The sequence below is a fragment of the Passer montanus genome, unplaced genomic scaffold, assembly GCF_014805655.1.
Source record: "Passer montanus isolate IOZ18808 unplaced genomic scaffold, ASM1480565v1 scaffold7, whole genome shotgun sequence".
NCBI classification, from domain to species: domain Eukaryota; kingdom Metazoa; phylum Chordata; class Aves; order Passeriformes; family Passeridae; genus Passer; species Passer montanus.
Window position 1 is genome coordinate 315855 of NW_024372147.1, and position 23386 is coordinate 339240.

Genomic DNA, 23386 nt, shown 5'->3' on the forward strand with positions numbered 1-23386 from the left:
ACGTGTGATTTTAAGGGGTTTTTTAACAAGGACTTGAAAAGTATTGACCTGACATTGTGAGATGAAACTCTGGAAGGAGGTGATGAAGACTGTTAAAAGCAATCATTAGCATTTCTACTGGCAAAATGGCATTGTAGATATTTTATACATTCATATACCTTTTTCTATATATAATACAATATTTCATAGAGTGTAAAACTGTATTGCAGGTTATTATAAAATGTATTATTTATATACATACAGAATCATACAATGGTTTATGTTGTAAGGGTCTGTAAAAATCATCCAACACCCCTGCCATGAGCAGATTCCCCTTCCACTAGACCAGGCTGCCCATGCAAATTGGCTTTGAACACTTCCAGGGATGGGGCATCCACAGCTTCTTGAGCAAACTGTTTCAGTGCCTCTCCACTCTCACAGTAAAAAAATTAATTCCTAATTAATTCCTAATCTTAATCTATCCTCTTTCAGTTTAAAGGGGGTCTGTCTTGTCCTGTCACTTCATGCTCCTGTAAGTAGTCTGTCTCCATCTTATTTGTAGGCCGCTTTTTACTGGAAGGCTTAGAGCAGCTCTTAAGGCTGCTCTAAGCCTCCCTGAAGTCTTCTCTTGTTCAGGCTGAACAGCCCAGCTCTGTCAGCCTGTCTTCACAGGACAAGTGCTCCAGGCCTCAGATCTTTATGGTCCTCCTCTGGACACAGGAGATTCTAGCCCTACATAGACTTATATTGCGGGAACAATAAAAAATGAAGATATGATCTTGAAAAGCCTTATCAGGATCTTGATGTGAAGTTTCCACAGTTTTTTTTTTTCATCCTGATTAAGTTCCCACTTAATTTGCATTATTAAAAATGTCACTTGACATTGTTAGTATGATATTATGCTGATTTGTGACCTTTTAGTACTGAAGGGTAAACCCAAACAATCAAGCAAAATGTGTAATTGTGTTGGATGTTTCTTGGTTTTGCAGTGTTTCTTTAACTTAGCCAATACAAATTCACAACATTGCAAAAGAGGATAATGATTCTTGCTTCAGTGTTGATGTAACAAAACTTGACTCCATAGTCAAGAAGATTTGCATTGTCCTCAATAACTTTTCTTCCCTCAATGAGATGATAATTTTCAGCTTCTCCTTGCTGATTCAATATCAAGAAGGGCACCAGTAAGATGAAACCAGTAAAAGCAGATATAATTGAAGAATTAAGTGAGTTGAATTTCATTATATTATTCCATGATTTTATTTGGTCTTAGGCAATTCAGATAGTAGCAGGCTGAAAGCAAAGTTCTGTCAGTTTACATACAAGACATTAACTTTTGGATAAGCTGAAGTAATGAAAACAAACTGGTCATCCTTAATTATCAGTATGCTGGTATTTTTTTCACACTATTTAGGGAATACCATTTAAGGGAAATGTGTCTCCATTCTCCTGAGGTGCAAATACTTCAGATGCAGTGAAGCTTTAGAGGCTTACAAGATACTTATTTTGTCATAAATTATGTACAGTAGTTCAGTTATTTGCATTTTCTGAGAGCGCAGTGGCAAAACCTAGAACCTGTACTGTGGAAGTTGAAGTGATAAAATAAACATATATATATATACATATATATATATGTAAGGGAAAAATTGGTGCATAGTTAATATATTTTATGCATTTTTAATTATAATATATATTTTAAATCTTAAAATTAGAAAGATAATATAATTTCTTGATGTTCTATGTTATCTGTATGTTAATACATAAGAAAATAGAATCAAATTCTCTCTCATTTTATCTTCCTTGTTTGTGAATGGCATTTGGGAATTTAGAATAATAAAGTCCAAGTTAAACTGGATTAATAACCCATTTTTATTTCCAAGAGTCTGGCAAATGAAATGGGATCCTCATGATATGCCCAGGCTGTTTAGTTTGTTACAGTCAGCATCATGTCATTAAAAAAAAAATAAAAAAAAAAACAACAAAAAACCAAAAAAACAAGCCAAAACCCAAATACGCCCCAACCACCTGCATATAATTATTCACATCGTATGATGTTCATGATATTTCATCTCTCTTCCAGCATATTTTCTGTAATATGAAGTGAAATTGCTCTGTTAACCTCTGATCTACTTTGGGTGGTGTCTGGAGAAATATCACCAGAGGTAGTGTCTCATATCAGTGACTTCATCAAGATGATATACTTTGCATCTCAGAAGACTCAAACTATTAATAATCTGATATAAACAGAATGAGTGCTTAATTAGGCACTCTGCTTGTCTCATTTCTTTTCTAACCTGTTGTAAAAATGAGAAAAGGGGAGAAAAGAAGATTTTCCTAGAAATGTGACAGATGTAAGGATGCATAGCAAAATATTAAGACAGGTACTGGGAAACCCCGGAGAAACCTTGTCTGGCTTAGTAGCTGACCTTCATTTAAGCAAGAATTTGGAATATATTACCTTTCCTGCCCAAATTACCCTATGATTAAATGAAATAGTAGTCTGTTGAAGTATTCATGAAGTTTAGGTTAGCAATTCACCTTCTCCTCTTTTTATTTTATATATGTCCATACTTCTGTTTTGCAAAAGGGAAGATTCTTCACATGATATGGAAGCAAAGAAAAAGTATTAATGTTTTATTTCATTTTTGTAGAAGCAGGATGATTGTAACATTTACAAATTGTTGAGCTCTCATAAAATTCCTATCCTCATCTACATACCCAATGCTGAATTATCACAGGTTCATATTCAAATATCCATAAAATATGCACATATTTGAAAAGATTCCATCAGTGAAAATTACAAAGCTCTAGAGATTTTCTTAAATGTTCACTGTTTCCTGTCTCTTTCTCACATAGACATAGAGATATCAACTCAAAATACTGTTTGAAATTGTGTAATTTTGAAAGTGTGTTCCCAAAAATCATGAAGGTTTTGTTTGGTTTGTTTTTTAATTAGACCAAACAATAGTGTAACTTTGTATTTCAGAGAAAATTCACATTTTCATTGAAGCAAACATACCATATTGATACTTAACTGAAGGCATCTCTTTACCAGAGTTAAGAAAAATGTGTTGCAGTAACAAGTGCATAACTCAAAACATATTAAACAGTTAACACATTGGTTTGTTTCAAAGTCTTGTCTATGACCTTACCATTTTAAATTACATGGTCCAAAATTTCTTTTTGTCTTCTTTTATTAAAAAAAAAAGAAAAAAAAAGAAAAAGAAAAAAGGAAAAGTTAAAGGAAAAAACCTATTCCCACATGAAGTTATGACAGCTTTTGGCATTGAGTATTTATGAGGTTTTCTAATATTTACACCTAAAGTACTGTAACTAAGCAGAAATATAAATATTCTGGCTTCATTGCTAACAAAATGTACATGGCAAAACCCAAATTACACCCCCAAAAACCCCCACCATCCTTGCATGTTAAATGAGGGACTGTGGGGTGCTGCTTCCAGGAGGACACCTGAAAACTCTAAAACATTTATAATTATCAGCTTAGTCTTCTGGAACAAAGATGAAAATAGAGTGTTAGAATTATTAAGAAATTTGTAGCAAATGAGACAGAAAACCTTGTTATTCCACTGTGAATGTGTATGTGTTGTTCATATTTTCAATGCAGATCTGATCATTCATTGCAAAATAATTTAGCCGAACTGGAAAAGATTCAGCAAATTATGTTTTAAAATATTAAAAAACAGACATCTGGCATGGAGGAAGTGACTTGGATTCTTTGGCCAGTAAAAAGAATATTGGGTGTGAATGTGGCAGAAATCTGTAAACACAGTGTCATAAAGAAAAAGAAGGTCAGCTCTTCATTGCCCCTACCAGTAGACCAGAGCAAAAATAACATACCCTGCTTATGACTCAACAAAACTCATCCCTTTGGGGATGTTTTTTCTGAGTAGGCTGCTCAAACTGGTCCTTTGAGGACCAGATAAGGGACAGATCTTACACTGTAACATGTCTGACTATTCCCTATAGATACTGCCTTAAAAAAAACCTCTATTCATTACAGGAGTATCTTTAGGGAAAAATGTAACAGTGAATATTGTCACTAAAATAAGCATATTTCATATCATAGTTTATGTATTTCCTAAAAAATCTTGTAAGTGCAAATAACTAGGGATGCTCTCTGTGATGAAATAAACATTCTATGTTTTATAATATTCCCAAATGCAGAAAATTCACTTGTTCTTTCTAAGAATTAATTCTACCAATGGTTTGTATCCTACGGCAAACACAACCTTGATATTAAGTTTGGGATGTTTGAATAATGGATAATCACACTGTGGTATTTTCTCTGGTCCTTATCTGTTTAGACAATATTTATCATAATGCTATTATAATTTGTTTGAAGACAGATTTTGTTGTTCATATGGAGTCTGCATTACAGTTCGGTTAATTAGTGTTGTGTGGAGCTGAAATTACGTTTTCATTCCACTATGTTATCTGAGAAAACAAATGTTATTCAAGCCAAAAAATCCTACATAGAAAATATCTAACATAGAATCGAAATTAGTCTGGAGTAGTAAAGAACCTGTACCAGTTTTTATTTAGTAAGACTAGAAGATCATAGTCTTTAAAAGAAAGAGGTGTATTTTTGTCAGATCCAGATACTCTGTGCAGTTACTAGCTTCCATATAATAAAGAGCTAACATTAAAACCAAAAACTTGAGAAAAAATCCTCTGTCAGAATTATTTTAGTGCAGGATCTAATCTTTTGAACAACTGCAACCACTCCAATTCTATTTGTGATGGTGAGCCTTAGGAACAAGAAGTACCTTGCCTCTGGCAATGTAGACAGGACAAGTTTAAAGTTTGAAAGACATTGTCATGAATGCCAGCAGGAAAAATCTGAGATCTTTAGTGGTAGTTTCTGCAAGACTGCAAAATCTGTGTGGTCTCAGGTGCAGAAAAATATATAAAGTTATATGTGGAAATAGTGTACATAATATAAATAAATTGCATGGCAAAAATAATATTTGTTGTTGTTGAAGCTAGGAGAACTTTATTAATGGAAAACACTGCTGGACTTTGATTTAATGACAAATGTGTCTCAATGATAAAAAGTAGAATTCGCTAATGTGATTAAATTTTTTTCTTAAGAATGGTTCAATCAAGTCCTCAAATTCATATAAAAAAAGATTGAATGTACAGAAAAAAGGAGCAATCATACCTTTCCTTACTGAAGGTTAAGCTAACTCATGATTTTAAATATATTTAAAATTCCCAGAAACAAATATTCATGCAACATGAATATTTTTAAATTTGACTTTCTCTTAGTTTCCATTCTTTTGCATCCTAAGGTAGCCTATTTAAAATAAATTCTTAATAGATAAATAAAAATACAAACCGAAAATGCACTTGCAGTGTATTAATTTCTTAATAATTAATTATTTTTAGTTTGTTTATAGCACATGCTTTCTTTCCTATCAGAAATAATAAAAATATATGTAGTTAGTAAACTAAATTTTAAAATAAGAAATAAACAGATTTATAAAAAAAGCCAGAGGAGAAAAAGAAGAACAAAAAAACAACAGAAAAACAAAACTCCCAAGGCACAAACTAACTTTCTGAAAATAAGAAGATGGGAAATAAATTAAGACTGCCAAATTCTAGTTTGATGAAGCGAAACAGTAAGAAAGAGCTAAGTTCTTAATTGGATTAAGTATCCGTAGCTAATTTTCTGACAAACAGATTTTACTTAAGGAGGGCTTGAGTGGTTGATTCATCATGCATGCATTCCTCAGTCTAAATAAAGCACGCTGCAATTATTCTAACTTGCATTATTGGTTTGTTATGGCAGATTTTCCACATACTTTGTTCTTTCATCTGATATGTTTTTCTTTCTATTTTTTTTTTCTAATTTCTCTAATAAAAAGTTAAACTTTATTATTTCAATTGAAAATACCCTCCTCAATGGAATTTTAAAATGCTGTCTTGGTCTTTTCTTCATATAAGATCAGATCTTTGCTTTGTTAAAAAAGTCAGTTTAGGTAATATCAGTGGAATTTTATGAAGCAGTATTATAGCTGAGCAAAAGTGTTTTCTTAGAGATGTATTAGAATAATAAATATTCTTAATTTAGTAAATATGTTTTTTCTGGTGGTTTTTCCTCTTTTTCACACTCCGTGGTGAATATGCCAACAGAAAAGTCTTACACTTACCCTGTTTTCTGCCATAGTTGAAGTTTATCATTAGTTTTCAGACTTGGTTTTGATTATCCTGGGGAGGTTAGTTTTAACATGGAAGGAATGTCTCTAATACAGTCCTATTTTAGGATTTTCTGAAGCAATGAGTGAATTCTAACAAATTTTTGGTGGCATGAATTGAAATTCCATTCATAACAGCCTGTAGCTTTTCCCAAACCTCCCTATATTTTCAATAATAGAAATAGTAGTAGGACTTGAAGGTCATATTTGAAGTACAATTTACTTGTGTAGGACAAGTTTTTTGTCTGGGTATGTGTGTAGCTTGTAGGCCCCATACTCAAGCCTTCTTACCAAGGTGAAGATGAGCAGCACAATGACAAAGCTCACATGAGAAGGGAGCAAATCTCTGGCAGCATGAGAGTGGATGTATTGCAAAGGTTGCAAAGAGTAACATGCCATGAAAGCAACCTGATGTGGCCAGAAAAGGGCAGCTGGTTTTACAGCTGCAGTGCCTCCCAGTGTGTGACAAGTGACTGTCAACCAAGCTGAAGGTGTATTCATATGATTTAGAGTACCCAGCAAGGATCTCTGCGTGAGCAGCTCAAAGCCTTGAGATCTGTTACACTGCTTGCACAGCTCTGATGAGTTATTCTGTTAATTTGGTTTCGCTGAACTGGAACTGGATATCTCTTTCTTGGGCCACAATTAGAGAAAACTACAGAAATCTCTGTGTTCAAGGTAATCTTTAAATTTACAATGCTGGTTGTAGGTTTGGCTTAGTGATTAGAAAGTTGTGACAGGGACAAAATAGAAATTGATGGTTCTTTTTTTATTGCAGTCAGTGACATCTGCCAAGGACCTCAGAACAAGTTGGGGGAGGTAATTTACTCCTTTGTGAGCATGACAAAAACTATGCTGTAAAACCATAGAATAGTCCTAGAAGATAATTTGATGAGACATTCAATTTTTGAAAGTTTGTCCTTAATCTGGTAGGTGCAGAAAGCATCAAGGATGTAAGTTATGAAGAGACTTTTTAGGAGGTCTTGGTCAAAAAAAGAGCCTCGAAGAAAAGGAAGATTTAAAAGTTAGGTCGCAGACTTGTCTTCTGTGTCTGAGAATTCAGGTGGCAGTAGCTCTTTGCTTGATATAGAAGGGTCTATTCCTAGAAGAAACCTTGCTAAAAAAGCCTTTCTTTGGTTTTGTGCTTCTAAAGTAAACATATAGTAGACAATACAGCAGCAGCTTAATTCTGTTGGGCAAGAAGAAAAGCTACAGAAGTCATGAAAGATTATTACAAAATTAAGTAATATTGTATGATTTGTTCTTTTATAATAATTATTATTATTATTATTGATTAAAGTTGTTCTGAATCTTCTGCATAGTAGGGCTAAGTGGAGTCAAACATAGAGTCAAGCATTCAGCATTCTGAACTGAGTAGTAAGAGGGAACTAGACTGAAGTCAGTTACAACATCCTTTACAAGGTAATGGATATTTTCAATTATTAACAACTATATAATTTCATTTGTTAGAATAATTTTGCCATTTTTTGTGGTACTCCAGAGTCTCTGCTGTGTTGCACAAATGTACATCCATAGATAGGTGTAGATTGGGACAGACCTCTGTTGCAGAATTTTCCATCTTGATCTCTAGCAGCTAAAAGCTTTTGGAGCCACCTCAGACTTTAGAAGCAAATGTCAAATAGAAATACTTGATTTATCAATCTAACATGATGGATGAGTAATTATTTTTCTCTAGTAGGGCTACAGGAGAGAATGCAAGGTATACAAGTGGGGATAATGGTTAATTACTTCTCTGTTGGATTTCTCTTTTTCTCTGTTAGAATACAGGTAAATTTGTAAATTCAGTCTGAAATAGATGGTCTTTTTTATTATTTTTCACTGTCAAAATATCCAGTCATGCCAACAATGTAAAAAAATGCATCACATAAAGTCACAGGTGGTTAACATTCTGAAACCAACTTTCATAGTCTTCTGTAAAGAGCAAAAAACTCCAGAATAATGCCTGTAAGTTTGTGTTTTACATTAATTTACCAGCTTCAGTCATTCTAGATCATAATTATGGTCCTAGAATTTATTATCTGTGGCAGAACCATTTTCTCCTCAATTTATTTTTGATGTATTCTACCTCTTTGGCAAGATGAGCATGACTCTTGGTCTACAGTCCTGTGCATGTTATTAGCTGGTGACTACACAGACTACCAACTTCTGGAATTGCCATCTTTGTACGAGAGATGGTAATTTTAATCTTGTTCCTTATCAGCTAACAAGTAAAGACCAGGCAGACTGGCAGTCACCATGACCACATGCCTTTTTAAGAATGACAGAGGTGAAGTTTTGTGCATTCCTAGTGACTGCTGTCCTCATAAGAGTCCCCTTAGGACAGACTTCACACAAATAATATGACAGATAAAATTTCACACAGAATTAATAAGAAACTAACTGAGTATATGAACTGAAAGCAGAGTCTCAAAAGTCTGAAGGGATGGTTTTGGATCGGTTTTTTTGAAATTTTTTCTAGTTTTGAGTTTCAGTTAATAATATTTCAGAATAAAAAAATTTAGTAGTAGTCACATCTCTTAAGAAAACCCATGTTTTAATCTATCATAATTAGCTTAAAGTTGCAAAACTATTAAAATGAGGATAACTTTTTTTTTAAGAATTACATGAAGAGATTGTCTAATACATAACAAATTAATGTTTGTGATAATCCATGATTGCATTGTGTGTTTCTTGTTGTTGTTGTTCGGTTTTTAAAATGTATATTTATTTCAAATGTTTGTGAAGAATTTTTTGTATTTTAAATATATTTTAAAAGCATTGTGACACTTTATAAATACTTACAAAGCTTCTTACTCTGTGGTTTGAAAAAATTAGATAACAACATGTGACATTTATTAATATTTTAAATACAATGTGAATGACATTTTCATTTTGAAAGTATTAGAAATCTTTTACTCATTCTGTGTTATATGAAGATAATTTGAAATATTGTTAGACAGTTGAAGAATTATGTCTATTTTCTAACAGATCTAAAAATATTTACAAATGATAACATATTGAATTATCATGTCCTTTTCCTGTGTCATTTTGACATTACTTCTGATGCAAAGGTGATAATTTGCCTAACAGGAGCAGTCTTCTTTTATAATTAGCCTGATCATTGATTTATTCAATGATGACAAAGGTTTTTGGGAGCAAACAATTCCTTGTTTCAAAGAGAAGGTGGCTGCTACAAGGTACAGATTATATGACAGCGTGATTTAATTAATAGCTTTTAACATAGGTTAAAAACCACAAATTTATGTAGCTATCATGAAGTATGAACTTGACAGCTTTTAAAACAAATTAGATCTCAAGAAATAGAAACTTGAGAATGGTCTTGAGAATGAGTGCGTTGACTTCTATAGGCACTTCCTACTTTGACTCGGTCACTCAATATCAGATGGAACGACCACATGAACTGATGAAGTGTTTCACCACCTTCCTTTCCCCATATATTCATCTGCCCCTACTAGTTGTAAAAGGCACTGGTGAATTACTCTGTAATTGTTCAGTTAATTATATTGTATTACTATCTAGAAATTTGTTTTTAGCCTTTGCTCTCTAAGTTCTTCAAGGAAATCGCTCTTGTTGAATTGTGATCAGGCAACTTCATGCTTGATCTTTATCTTAGTTTATTTGTTTCCACATTTTGGCCTTTCTTAGGAAATAGAATTGACTTTATATTGTAGTCCACAGATGCTGAAATACACTTATCAAAGGGAAGGGGAATCAGCTCTTCTCCAATGTGGTGACAAAATGTTTTTTAAATTGGCTTCACTGGGGTGCCCCTCTGGTCAGATATCAGCAGTGCTGTTATTATTTCTTTTTGCTATTTATATCTAAAATACCTGAAGTCCTTGCTGTCCTTAGCAATGAATTTTGAACTGTGTGCACTTAAACATTCGTTGCAAATGAAGGAGAAAACAGTCCTCAGTAGAATTATTTCTGTCTGATGCAATCTGTATTTGTAAAGTAGATTAAGAATAATTTTACTGATATGCATCTCTGCAAGTTTACCTGTCCTTAATTCAACTGGGGGAATAGCATTGAGACAGATTTTAGTGTTTCTTACAAGAGTCACATGATAATTTCTTCTTTTTCCCCCAAGAACTCATACAGGAAACTAAATAAAAAAGTAAAAATTAAAGACAAACCCACTACTAGAGTTCAAATTTAGATGTACCTTTGAATTTCTTCAGCTTCTCAGTTAGATCTCAGTTTGAATGTTTTTCCAAAGCATTTCAGAATCAGTTAATCAGTTCAGATACATTGTTTTCTCAAGGTGTAAGAGGATAATCCACCATTTTCTTCTGCCCCGCACTTTGCTTTTTTCCAGATGCACCAAATAGGTAGTGATGACTTGCAAACTAAAAATATCCACTTGAAATGGCTTGATTTATAAGCATTCTGCAGCACCGGTGTGCACCAAAGGCAGTTAAAGATGTTGCAATGTAAGCAAGATCTTTAGGTTCAAATACTACAAAAAACCTAAAGCACTAAACGTTAATCTATCACACTCCTTCCTACAGATTACTGCAAGTTTCTATATATCAAAAATAATCTAAAAGTTTGTTTGAAATTACATCCCGTGTCACAAGCATTTAGTCAAAGAACTAGCATTCTTGTATTCAAGATTCTTGTAAAAGAAAATCACATTTTATGGAGCTGCAGGTTCCACAAGCAATGTCTACATTAAAAAAAATCTTATTATTTCGTTATTTTATTTTCCTACTGTACAGAAAGCCATGATGGACTATCCATCCACAATTTTGGTTTAAAAAAATGGACTTAGGGCCATCTTCATTCCACTCTGGAGTGTTATTTTTTCTCTTAGAAAAGCTATTCCCACATGGTCTCTTTAGAGTATCAAAGCTAATTGAATAAGTATTAATTTCCAGACTGCTCTTGAGCAAAGAATTTAGTTTGAGAGGAATGACCACCCATGTATCTGTAGTCATTTGATCATAATTTCCAGTGCCATGCACAAATGACTTTCACTGTCTCTCATCCTTCAATCATTTCGTAAGTGTTAGACATTAATTCAGTATTGTGGAAATAATGACATTAGAATCTGGCAACACTTTTGCTTCATGAGAGTTGTGTGGCTTCATTTTTGTCTCTCAAGCTTGTTGCTGTCATGAGAGCCTCCTTCTAGGAATACCAAGTGAAAAGCAAAGTTTGTTGATTCTTTCATTTAAGATGAATTATTTCTAATATTAAGAAACATCCTTCCTATCCATATTATATGCCACTTTATCCAGAAAGCAGTTAATTTTTGAAAGGAAGTGGTTGATTTTCTTGCAGTGATGTCTTGGAGTGTGGACTTTATAATCTCTGTGAGCTTCAACCCATTTTCTTTGATCTGTATTTTACCTTTAACCCATAGTGATAGATGTACACATAGAGATACAACTACATGTTTGCTCTGTTTGCATAAACTAAAGAAATTAGCATCACAAATAATGAACAATATTCCCATATATTCAGTCATCTCCTCTGAAGAAGAAGAGTTACGGTTCATGATGTCATGTGCACTAAATGAAATTTATTCCCATTTTTTCCATGTAAAGTCTGATTTCTGACTATGAGAGTTGAAAAAAGACCTTTAAAATTTGAAATTCAGTGCTGTGTTCACCCTGTTGTGTCATTAAGATATATACTTCTGGGTTCTTACTTCTGGTTTATGCATTTCTCTCATGCTATAAGAAGCTTAGTATGGAACTAGATCTCAGTGATATATGCAGTAACACCAGGGACTCTGAAGTAAGCACTAGGGACTCTGCCTATCTCCAAGGTAAATCAGTATTAGCGTAACTTGGATTTATGTTTTTAAACTTGGGTTTCAGGAGTTGGGACAGCTGAAGTCAAAACATTGTCAGTTCCTGATACACTTTTTTTTCCCTCCTCTTTTTTCCTTAGTGAAATAAGAATATGAAGTAAAGTATGCTGTGGAGGAGATGGGATAAGTGTAAAGGAGCCCGATCATTTTAGGTTTCACATAGAAAGTGATGTATCAGAATCACTGTTAATACTGCATTGGTGCAGTACAGTTCCTTTTACTTTCCACCAGATAGCCCTATCTGAAAGAAAGCTAGTGACCATCACTGATGTGTCTTCAGGCTGCAAACTATGTGTCACATTTTTCTGTGAGCCATGGAGTTATTCAAATTTGTACCTGGAAAGAGACTTTGTTGCCTGAAATTGTCTTCTCCAATCTCTACATGAAGATTAACTTAATGTTGTTTCTGCAAAGTCTTTCTTTATTCCTTTCTTCTGTGTAGGCACCCATGCCACCCTGCTTGCCCTTTTCTGTAGCTGATGGGCACCACCATATCAGTCAGTTCTTTCCCTCCTAATTGGCTGAGGGTTGAAGGTGTGTCCATTCTGTTGGCTGCCCATCATGTGTTCTCTCATTGAATGCCATATTTGCTGGTCAATGGTATTTGCTAGTCTCTAATTTCTATTTAAATGCACAGCAGTACTAGAAAGAATGAACTACAATTGGTTTGTTGTTTAGGTTATCCAAATACCTGAAGTCTGTGTCAGAAACAAATTCTCCATACGACAAATAACTAGGAACTTGGTTTTATTGCATTCAGTGTGGCTTTTAAGACACATCCCCTGGGCTCAAAGACAGCACTCTAGTAAATACTCCTAAGTGATCTAGTAGTATGTTTACAGTGCAGTCTTTGCTCTCTGCATTACATTTCTGAGGCATCAGATGCCTACTAGAGCAGTAGGCTCCACCATGAATGCTGATGTTTCTGAAAAACTCAAGTGCTACTTTTGTATTCTAAATGTTCTTAACAGGAAATGTTTCCCACATATTTTTACTAGTTCCCAATAACTACTGAATGCAACCTTAATATACATTTGCTGAACACTTTTGCACAGAATTAGAATTAGTGCACAGAATGTTCTTAGAGCCTTATTGATCACATCATATCTAAAACATTTAATCTCAGTGAGTTTCTTTAGCTTTTCATTTCATAGTACCTTTTTTCAGAGTAAAGCAAAAAATATGGAAGTTGGTTGCTTTTGAAAGGTTTTCTAATTATCAGAATGGCAAACCCTATGCGAAAAGAAAAGTGAAATTTTGCCACTAAGGTTTTTGGTTAAATGCATGAGATATTTGACTAATGTTGCAGCAACATAAGAAACAGATTGTCATGTTAGCATATACACTAGTCTAAATCCATAATGATGAGTTGAAAAATAAATAATTTACAGAAATTTCTCTAAAGGTAGAAATTGTGAGACATCATATATGAAAAGCTACATAAATAATTTAGTAGGAAAGCTTATTATTGAACTATTTTATTGTTATGATCCTCAGAACATAAAAGTGTTTGCTGTGCCATTTCTATGTTGCATAGGTAATAAAGTTTATTTCCTTTCTTTCTAATAACTTAATTTCATTTCAAAGCAAGGTGTGAAATTTTATAAAAAGAAAATTTATACTATAATATTAATGAAGTATTTGTTTGGGTTTTCTTTTCTTATATTGCAGCAAACAGAATTCCTGTGTACTGTTTTGACATATCAGTGGATTTCATACATAGCTGTTGCACAAAAGGTATAGTTAGTTAGTTAGAAAGGTATAGTTAATTATAAATTTCCTGGATTACCCTTCTGGTAGTCTCTAGGTTATATCATGTATTACAGAAGTACAATAGTCAATTGTGATTCCTATCTAAATTTCATGCAATGAAAACTGTACCACCGGAACAATTTTTTTTTTCCTCAGATTTTAACAAGCAAATATGTGGAATAAACAGGCTAAATATGTTGTTGCCCTTTAAATATATTTCATAACACTTAGTTAATGATTTCTAAGTGTATAAATTCAATTTTGTACTCCAGATTAAAGACCACTAGTAAAAACATTTGTTTACCCAGAAGAGTAGTGATTAAACTTCAGATTGATTTGAAAGTAGACAGGACAGTTGCACTTTAGCCCAGATTCAAAATTCAATGTGTTCATATTTTACAGATTTTTTTTCAAGTGGTTTCATTAAAAAACAAGAGAGAAAAAGTGAAAATAAAACTACCAAAACGTCTTTGGTTGTTACCTTCTGATATCGTCACAGCTACCTTTGGAAAAGCAGAATCTAAATTAATTGACTACAGATCCATACTATAAAAATCATATACATATTCATTTCAGATAGAGAGTTAGCTAATCTTCAGGGGTTGTTAAAGATTGTGTAGAGTTCCAGTAATACAATTATGAAACACATTCATATTTTCTATTTTCAGGAATATATCTGAGGTCCATGTGATTAGGTATTAATAAATAAAACATAGTAGATTCATACTATGTATTGGGATTTTATAAGGAAGAATTGTTATGATAATTTTTAAAGGGAGAATGTTCTGCCTAGTTGTGTCAATACAAGAGCTCCCTCTGATGGTGACAAGATACTTCACATAAAATTTTTTACTAGATCTGAATGATGAAAGGAAATAAGGTAGATGGAAGAATTCAAAACACCTGTTGTGGCTGGTGGCTTACAAAAATATATCTTTATTTTTATTTTTATTTTATTTATTACTCCCCATACCATGTCATCTGGAAAATTAAGTACCTTTACATTTCAGCTACATTGAACATGAAAGGAATAAAGAGACAGAAAATAGAGTTTATTAAGCACATTTCCAAATGAGCATAGCTAGCTGTTGATAAACATCTTCTGACTAACAGTAGCTGTTCAAGGGCCCTCAATTCATACACTTTTATTATCCAACTACTACTACTCTAACAAGAAAAAAAACCCAACCTTTTTCCATTAGCTTAATTTTAGATATTGAAATCTCCCTCTTCTATATTAATATGAAAGCAAATAGTTTCCATTTTCTTCTCAAAAATAACAAAATCTACAAAAAAAAAAGAATACCCCCCCAAAAAAATAAACTCCAAACAAAACAGAAAGGCAGAAGTAATATCTAGTGTCCATTTAGAAATATCAGTTGTCACCTTTGATAAATTAACTGGCAAGCGTGTTCTCATCCTCTCTTCATCTCTTAATTCTGGAGCTGTTCTGGGACTTACATAAAGTTATGGTAATATTCCACTCACACAGTGAAAGACAAAAAAAAAGAGGCAGAACCATGACAGTGAATGAAACACTCACCAAATGTAAAGAAATAAGAGAAAGAGATAGACTGAAAGAGTATTGATAGAATTTACCCCACTATCCTGTCTCTGAGTGACAGTGATGGAAAGCTGTAAGTACAGGAGTGGGGATTTAGGTGGTACAAGCAGTGAACATTGACTGGAACAACAATTTATGATGGTTTTCTGTCAAGTTTTTTTTTTCTGTCTGGTCTGTATTAATCAGGTTGTCATTAATATATGCTGCCCTTTCTTTACAAAAAACATTATGAACACTCAGATTTATGAGTATGTGTAGCTGCTGTGTGTTTTGATCAATTTAAGGTAACACTACTATATTTCAACTGTATCTTCAAACAATTCAAGATCTAGTGAAATGTACAGTGCATAACTTACGGCACAGGGCTTCTCACTGTAATACCATAATATCAGCCAGGTTTTGCATATATCATTTATAACCAATGAAGTCTTAAAAATATGTTAATTTAACCTCTGTGATCATTTTGTCCTAGCCATAATTGCAATGTGGACATCTAAGAAAGGAGACAATTGTCTGGTACAGTGTTCTCTGGTCAGAGTGAAGGACTTCCACATTTTTTTAACTTTAACTGAAAGGTTCATATTTGTTGACTTTGGGGAGCAACTCCAATTTACTGACAAGAACTTACTACAGTGGTAATAGGATGAGAAGGATGAGTCTGAGTGTTTGGATTCTTGTTCAGAAAACCTGTCAATTGATGGGCACTTGTACTGTGTACTAAGTTATCTGGAATAGGTTCTCCTTTATTTTACAGTAATATGAACTTGGATGTAATTTAGAAGTATTGGAAGAAAATGGGAGAGATAAGTTAATCCTGCAGCATTTTTTTTAATGCAGTAATTTATACAAACAGTCCCAAGTTACTTTATGCTGAATTTTTCAGTTTTTTTTTTTCTGGTGTTGGTACTAGAATTTATAAACCACAAAATTAAGTTAGACCCATCCTGAGGTACACTAGTACCACAACTTCTCTTCCAGATTTTCACGTTTAGTCCTGTACCAGTACTTGTTATTAATCACTACATGGGGCTTTGCAGCTAAGTATAATTATATTTATTTTTATATGTATATTTTTAAAGTAATATATGTAATAAATATATTTACTGCAATCGGTACACAACATATATAAAAGCTTTGTGCATATTATTTAGTATTATTTTTTACAGTGTATATTTAGTATATTATACAGTAAAGTTATATTTGTGAATAAGGATCATGTCCTCTAGATATCTGAATTGTAGGTCCTACACAGTTTCATTTCTGGGGGAATTTTTGATTGGTGAGAAAGTTTTGGACAGGATGCGTATATTAACCCTGGTAGACTCTCACATGTGGGTGTCCTCTACATAGAGGATGTACAGAGAAACCAAGGAGTTTTTTTACCTTGTCTTGATGCAAGCTTACCTTCACAATCATTCTGAGCTTGCCAATGCCCTTCTATGGACAGGACTTAACTTTACCAATCCACAGCATAGCTGTGATTTCTGACACCATAATGAACTAAATAATTCTGTCTTCAAAGCAGGGTTAAAGTAGGTCAAGATAAAGTTACTGGGTTAGAAATTGAGGAGGATGGTTAAACCAAGTTTGAGAGTAGTTCAGGCTCTCAGTTCAGGCTTCAGTACAGCCCAGAATACTTTTAATTCATGGAGTAAAATATGTTGTGGAGAGTTATCTACCTAGATATCTCTGCTGCTAAGTGTCACTGTCACTGTTTACCGCTCAACTGCAATATAGAATTTCAGTGTTTCAAAAACTGCATTCTGTGAGGAAGATGGTGTGTTTTCAAGCTATTAGGAAGCAGTATAATACAGTACATGTAAATACATCAACTAAGAGTCAACAAACAGTTATATTGGGTCGAGTGTATAACCCTATTAATATTTACATAAGCACTGTTTATTAATTGCAACTATTAAGTGTGTTATTCCTATTAACAGAGGGCCACATGACATCTTTTTAAGCATTAGATATCTGTATAGGTTGTGAGGACTCTGCATAATCTAAAGTAATGGCATGTTCCCTATACATGATTTGGCATAAGAGTGAAGTGGTCTGAATAGTCTAAAGAGGGGTGGGATAAAAGAAGCTCATTATATGGTTATAAATTCTATGTTTTAAGGATTGATAGGTTGGACCATGAAACAGTAATTGTGTTCTACTGTAAAGACAGGACTGTCTGAAATTTTGAATATAATTCTCCTCTAAAAAGCTTACAGGCTACTTTCATAAGTTTCAGGTACACCTTTAATACTGTAACATGGAGAAAAACAGTCTGATTTTGTCCTCTTTTTTTTGAAGTGGATTTAGACTAAAAAAAAAATCAAAATACTTATTTAACCTTTAGACTGCTTAAAACAAGGAATAAAGACCCATTTAATACTCAACATAATTGATACACCGTAAAATGTGGTTTGCCCAGATAAAGGCTTGTAAAATTGCAGAAAAAGAATACTGGTTTCTAAACTAGCCATTCTGGATGGTGTTAAAGGAGTAGTCTGAAGTATTTTTAGGTTATTGTTGAAGCCAAAACCCAAATTTTAAATTAAGAAAACACGGTCTAAATATGCCCTAAAGTAAAAAAAATCAAGCCATATACAGTCTGTTTTCAAAACTTAAATTAATTTTTATGAGGTGGCTGCTCTCCAAAAGCAATTTTGCAAAAATTTAAATCTTAACTGAACACTTCATTTGCTCACAGTACTTCTGGAGCCTGGTTCTGGTTCAGTCAACAAACTAATTTGCACTTTCATGGGCAGTTATATTTGTTACAGACTACAAATAGGATTTGAAGGGACAAGAGGTCTGGAAGGGTCTCACCCTCCAAATAGTAGGTTTTCTCTGATTTTTGTTATATTTCCACCTTTATGTTCTGTGTTAGGGGAATTACAAAGCATGAAGCTGAAAGTGGACATTCAAAGTCACTAACTCTCCTTGCTTATTGCTAGCCTAACAGGTTAGCTTAAATAAGCCAATTCACTAACTGTTCTGGTTTTCATTTTGATTGGTTGGTTGGTTTGGGGTCTTTTTATTTAGTTTCTTTTTTTTTCTCTATTGAAAGTTCAGCAATTAGAATTTATTGAAATTTTACTAGTTCGGGAGAGAGAAGGTGCAAAGATCTCTGTATAGAAAGATAAATAATGAATGCAGTGAAGCTCATCTGTATTTCTAAAACTTATGGAAAGAGAAGCTGCATACCTAAAGATGTTGGTTGCTATGTACTTCTCCAGCTGCAACATCTGTGGCTTATAGCTATGGCAACAGCACTGTTCATACAGCCAGAAAGGTGTAATCTTTTAAATACTGCTCATCTAAATACTTCAGAGAGCCATCAGGTATTTGGATTCAAAATGTCTGAACAACTTCTTTGTGCTTCACATACCATAAACAGTTAATGACAAAAAGCCAGCACACAACCCAGAGAAATCAGAAATTATTCTCCAGTTTTTAGAATGGTATAGTTTATTATTACATTTTTTAAAAACTTTACATTTTTATGTATTTCTGGTTTCTTTATGTAAGAAAAAGGGAAAGTAGTTTTATCAGTTAAATATTGCAAAATATTTTACTTTTTATTTCTTTCCCCTTGTGAAAAAAAAAAGAATTAATGATTCTTCTTTTTTAACAGGACACTGAAACACATCCCTTTTACAATAATTTGGATTCTTTAGTTGGAAACAAGTGTTTTATTACCATAATCTGTGCCATTTTAAATATAGCATGCTATGCATTTGAAACACAGGTTTGCAATTAAATCCATTTAGCTTTCAATAGAAAGTATTTGTAGACATCACTGTTTTCTTACACTAAAGTGTTAGATAGAGCCATGCATTGAAATGTGAGGATATTCCACGCGTTTTTTGACAGGAATGTTTGAGTTTGCAGGGTTTGTTCACTGAAATTTTAGAAGCTGTTAAATACTTTGCTGCGTGGGGCATCAGCCCTAAATACACAGATGAGTTAACACCTTATCCAAAATAATCGTCAATGTTGAATCATCAGATGTTCCTATGGAATTCACTGACAATTGCATTTTATTCATGTGCTTGACTGTTTGCCAGATGAAATGGCAGTAAAATATATAAAATTAAAAGATCAGTGATACTTCCATATATTTCTGTATTCAATGTGGATGTGGCTGATTTCTTTTTCATTTTCTTCTAGGCCTTTTCTGGAAATACGAATGCAGACAGTGTCGTGTACTATAAGCTTCAGCATTCTATTAAAGCAAGATTTCTCCGTTTTGTGCCTTTGGATTGGAATCCAAATGGCAGGATTGGAATGCGCATTGAAGTGTATGGATGCACATATAGTAAGTTTATTTCTGAGTTAGCTAAATGAATCTTCATCAATGTCTCTTGCTGCCTAAATAGCATTTTAAAGTAGATTCCTAAGACTAAATTGAATCTCAAATAAGACTGATTTAATAAGTTTGTGTGCATACTACACTGTTTCTACATCAACTATCAATATGTGATGCTTATTTTCCAGTCCTTTCTGTATTGGAATTACAAACTCCAATAACTGATTTTATGCAAACTCTTTCTTTTTTTTTGTCATAGTCCTAAAAATTGCATCTTAACATGGTATACTATCTTTCTGAAGGCCAAAATATGCTAAATGTTTACAATTTTAAATCTATATGGTCTTGATCCTGAGCCAGTAAGAGTACAACTAGATAGATCCACAAATAAAAAAAATTCAAGGACACTTCCAAGTTTTTTTATATATTTATATTTTATATATATTTATAACTTTAGAATGGCTTTTGTGCCCTTAATAACTGACATAAGCCTTTGGAAGCAGATTGCGTAAGTGTTGTGGTTTTATTGATCTGCTGGACAGTGTAAATATTCCTGACAATTTCCAGTTTAAGTTTTTCATCCATGGATTTTTAAAAAAAATTCCTCTATGTAAGTTTTTCACTGCTTTTTGTTCTTCACATCTTTTCTCCATTATGGAAACAGAATTTATTTTAAGCAATCTCTTTAACTGTTTTTTGTGCATACTTTTATCTGTTCTTTCTTGTTTTGGTTTGGTTTTTTTTTCAACTTCTTTATTTATGTTTTGTATGGTTGATTTCTTTTAGATGGTCTCCATATACCTGTTTTCTATTGCCATGCATTTTTATCTGACTTTAAGTGTATATAGGAAATCTTATCTCTGGGCTTTCTGCCTTAAACCTGACTTCTTAAAATTTGTAAAAGGTAGTCAACAAAGGATATTGAACATTTAAACCTGGATGCAGGAGATTAGGTCACCTCAGAAATCAGGTAAACTTCCTCGTCCCAGAAAACAGACATCTCATGCCAGGAGAAGAGCCTGGAATGCTCACACAAAATTCCTCAGAGGCAGCTGCCTTGAGAACTGGGAACACAACTTATGATTCCTAGAACAATCTCAGAAAACAGCCTTGAAAGCTGAGTAACTGAAAAGTATGACCATGATTCAACTTACCCTCAGTTCCTTTAAGTTCCAGAACAACCAAAGTTTAAAAATGAAGGATAGATGAATTTATAATTCAAAGCTACAATCTCATCTGAGTCTTCTATTTGAGACCTGATTTCTGTGGTACATGATGGCAAAATAGTCTTTCTTCTCCTTAAGCTTCATTTTAAAATTCACTGATTGTTATCAACTTTGATTCTTCACAGTCCTTCACCTTGTGCATGTGTTATCATTTAAATCCTTACTCAGTTTTGCTCTCAAACATCTTCAAACAGAACAGCTCTCTTTTGACCATGCCTATAAGCCAGATTTTAATTATTTACATTCCCTATCATAATTTTCTCTTGCAAGATCCATATTATGGCTCTCTTCTGTGTCATGCTTGTGCCCACCAGTAGAAAACTCTGAGTCTAAACGACAAAGAAAAGTGTCCATGCAACTGAAAAAAACCCCCAAAATTTAGAATAAGCAGTTATGGAATTAAAATATTTTTGTGTAGCCATTAACTATTCTTGAGGAATATTAATTTTTTTTGCATGTTACATACGTGGCACAGAATGTTTCTATAGATAGCTTATAGATGTAAATCAGCTATAGTTATCTTCTAAGATTAGGATGAATTTAAAATAAATATTTACTTCATCCATTATTTACTATAATGCAGTATGTGTCATCAAAAATATGTAATTTTTTTAAGCTGGTTAAATTTTCTTTGAATTGATTGTAATAGGTGTTCTAGAAATGCTTTTTTCCCCCTATCTATAAATGCTATAATTCCAAATGAATTGCAGACTTCTTATAATCTCTGTATTTATTTTGAACATCGGCTGGTTACCAAGTGCCTTTACTAGGTAAATTCCGTGGTTGCCATTGAAGACAAACCAGGTGATTATAGATTTGCAGTTTTAGAAATTATTTTAAAATGTAAAAGCTTAATTCTTTCTCTCCAGTCTTTTTCTCCATTTGTCAGGCACAGTGAGGACGTGGACTTATTGTTACAGTAATTATGCCTGGCTCTTTTTGAATGACTGTACTTTTCAAAGTGGGATCAGAAAAAAAAGAAAAGCAGAAATGCCAATAACATCTACTTTAGCTTTGATTCACATGTTTTACATGTCCCATTTTCTCATCCTTTCCTTCAGGGAGCTCTCACTGGGTATTATATTTGAAGAGTAAACAACTCCCTTTTCATTTACCATCAAGTATGTGAACTGTGTTCTGTATTCAAGTGCAAATGCACTAATTTCATTCTTCAATCTTACCTATTAGAAATTACACAACTAAAACTAAACTCGCAAGAATACAGGATGTAGATCTCTCTACTCCATAAAGTGATGTGAAAAATATATGTCTCTGTTCTAAAAAAGTCATTACTATATTAATGAAGTTGTACTTAGAGGACAAATTTTGACAGGACTGAAATCTGCTGTCTTCCAGTCAAATGCTTGCTCTGAATAACTTTGCCTAGTATTCTCAAAAATAATGCTTACCCTTTAATTACAGTCTCAGTGAGGCTTGGTAGTATGGGTGGGGGGTTTTTTTGTTGGTTTTTTTTTTTTTAGTTGTTGTTGTTGTTGTTGTTGTTGTTTTGTTGTTTGGTTGGTTTTTTTTACATGCAGCTTGTTTTCTCCTATAAGCTTTTTAAATCAAGGACTGTCACATTTTAGATACTTGTAAAGTGTGCATCCAGACAAGCCCTTCCATTTTTGCCTCAGCATTTACTGAGTAGAAAGGCCAAATAAGAGTACTCATTAATGGACTTACATGAAATATTTAAAGAGTTTTCCTTCCTTTCTTTTTTTTTTTTTAATTTGGGTTCTTCTCCATCCTCATTCTGCTGTCTCTGCAATGTTCCTTATCTTTTTTACTCATGTTCTACAGTCATTTAAAGAAATGAAACTAGGGAGGGAGGCACACAGGAAGGAAGGAAGGAAGGCAAAAAAGAAAAGAAAAGAAAGAAAGAAAGAAGGAAAGGAAAGAGAGAAAGGAAAATGAAGGAAGTGGGGAAGGAAGGAAGGCAAAAAAGAAAAGGAAAGAAATAAGGAAAGGAAAGAGAGAAAGGAAAATGAAGGAAGTGGCAGAAGTGGCGGAAAGAAGGAAGTGGCTGAAGGAAAGGGAGGGAGGAAGTGGCGAAAGGAAGGAAGTGGCGGAAGGAAGTGGCAGAAGGAAGTGGCAGAAGGAAGTGGCAGAAGGAAGGAAGTTGTGGAAGGAAGGAAGTGGCGGAAGGAAGGAAGTGGCGGAAGGAAGTGGCAGAAGGAAGTGGCGGAAGGAAGGAAGGAAGGAAGGAAGGAAGGAAGGAAGGAAGGAAGGAAGGAAGGAAGGAAGGAAGGAAGGAAGGAAGGAAGGAAGGAAGGAAATAGTTTGTTTTTCACCTCCTGATGTTCAACCTGCCTTCATGTGAACCGATAAAACATCAGCTTGTGCCATGACTACACTGCAAATACTCTGTGCTGAACCTCAGCCCAAAATTAATCTGAAGCCTCTGCCTGATAGTTCTTTCTATTTAGTGTGTACAAAAGAAACAATGAATCTGTAGTGACATTTTCTGTGTCTTGTTCCTGAAATGCCAGATTGTGACAATTAAGC

At 33.7% G+C, this 23386-nt stretch overlaps 1 protein-coding gene across 1 annotated transcript in view; it reads left to right on the forward strand.

The window, feature by feature from the left end:
- The window catches only part of LOC120512088 (contactin-associated protein-like 4), a 199951-nt gene that overhangs the window by 102706 nt on the left and 73859 nt on the right, over positions 1 to 23386 (forward strand). Inside the window, exon 4 of the mRNA XM_039730013.1 lies at positions 19517 to 19664. Coding sequence (XP_039585947.1) covers positions 19517 to 19664 — 148 coding nt within the window. The remainder of the gene's footprint in view (positions 1 to 19516; positions 19665 to 23386) is intronic.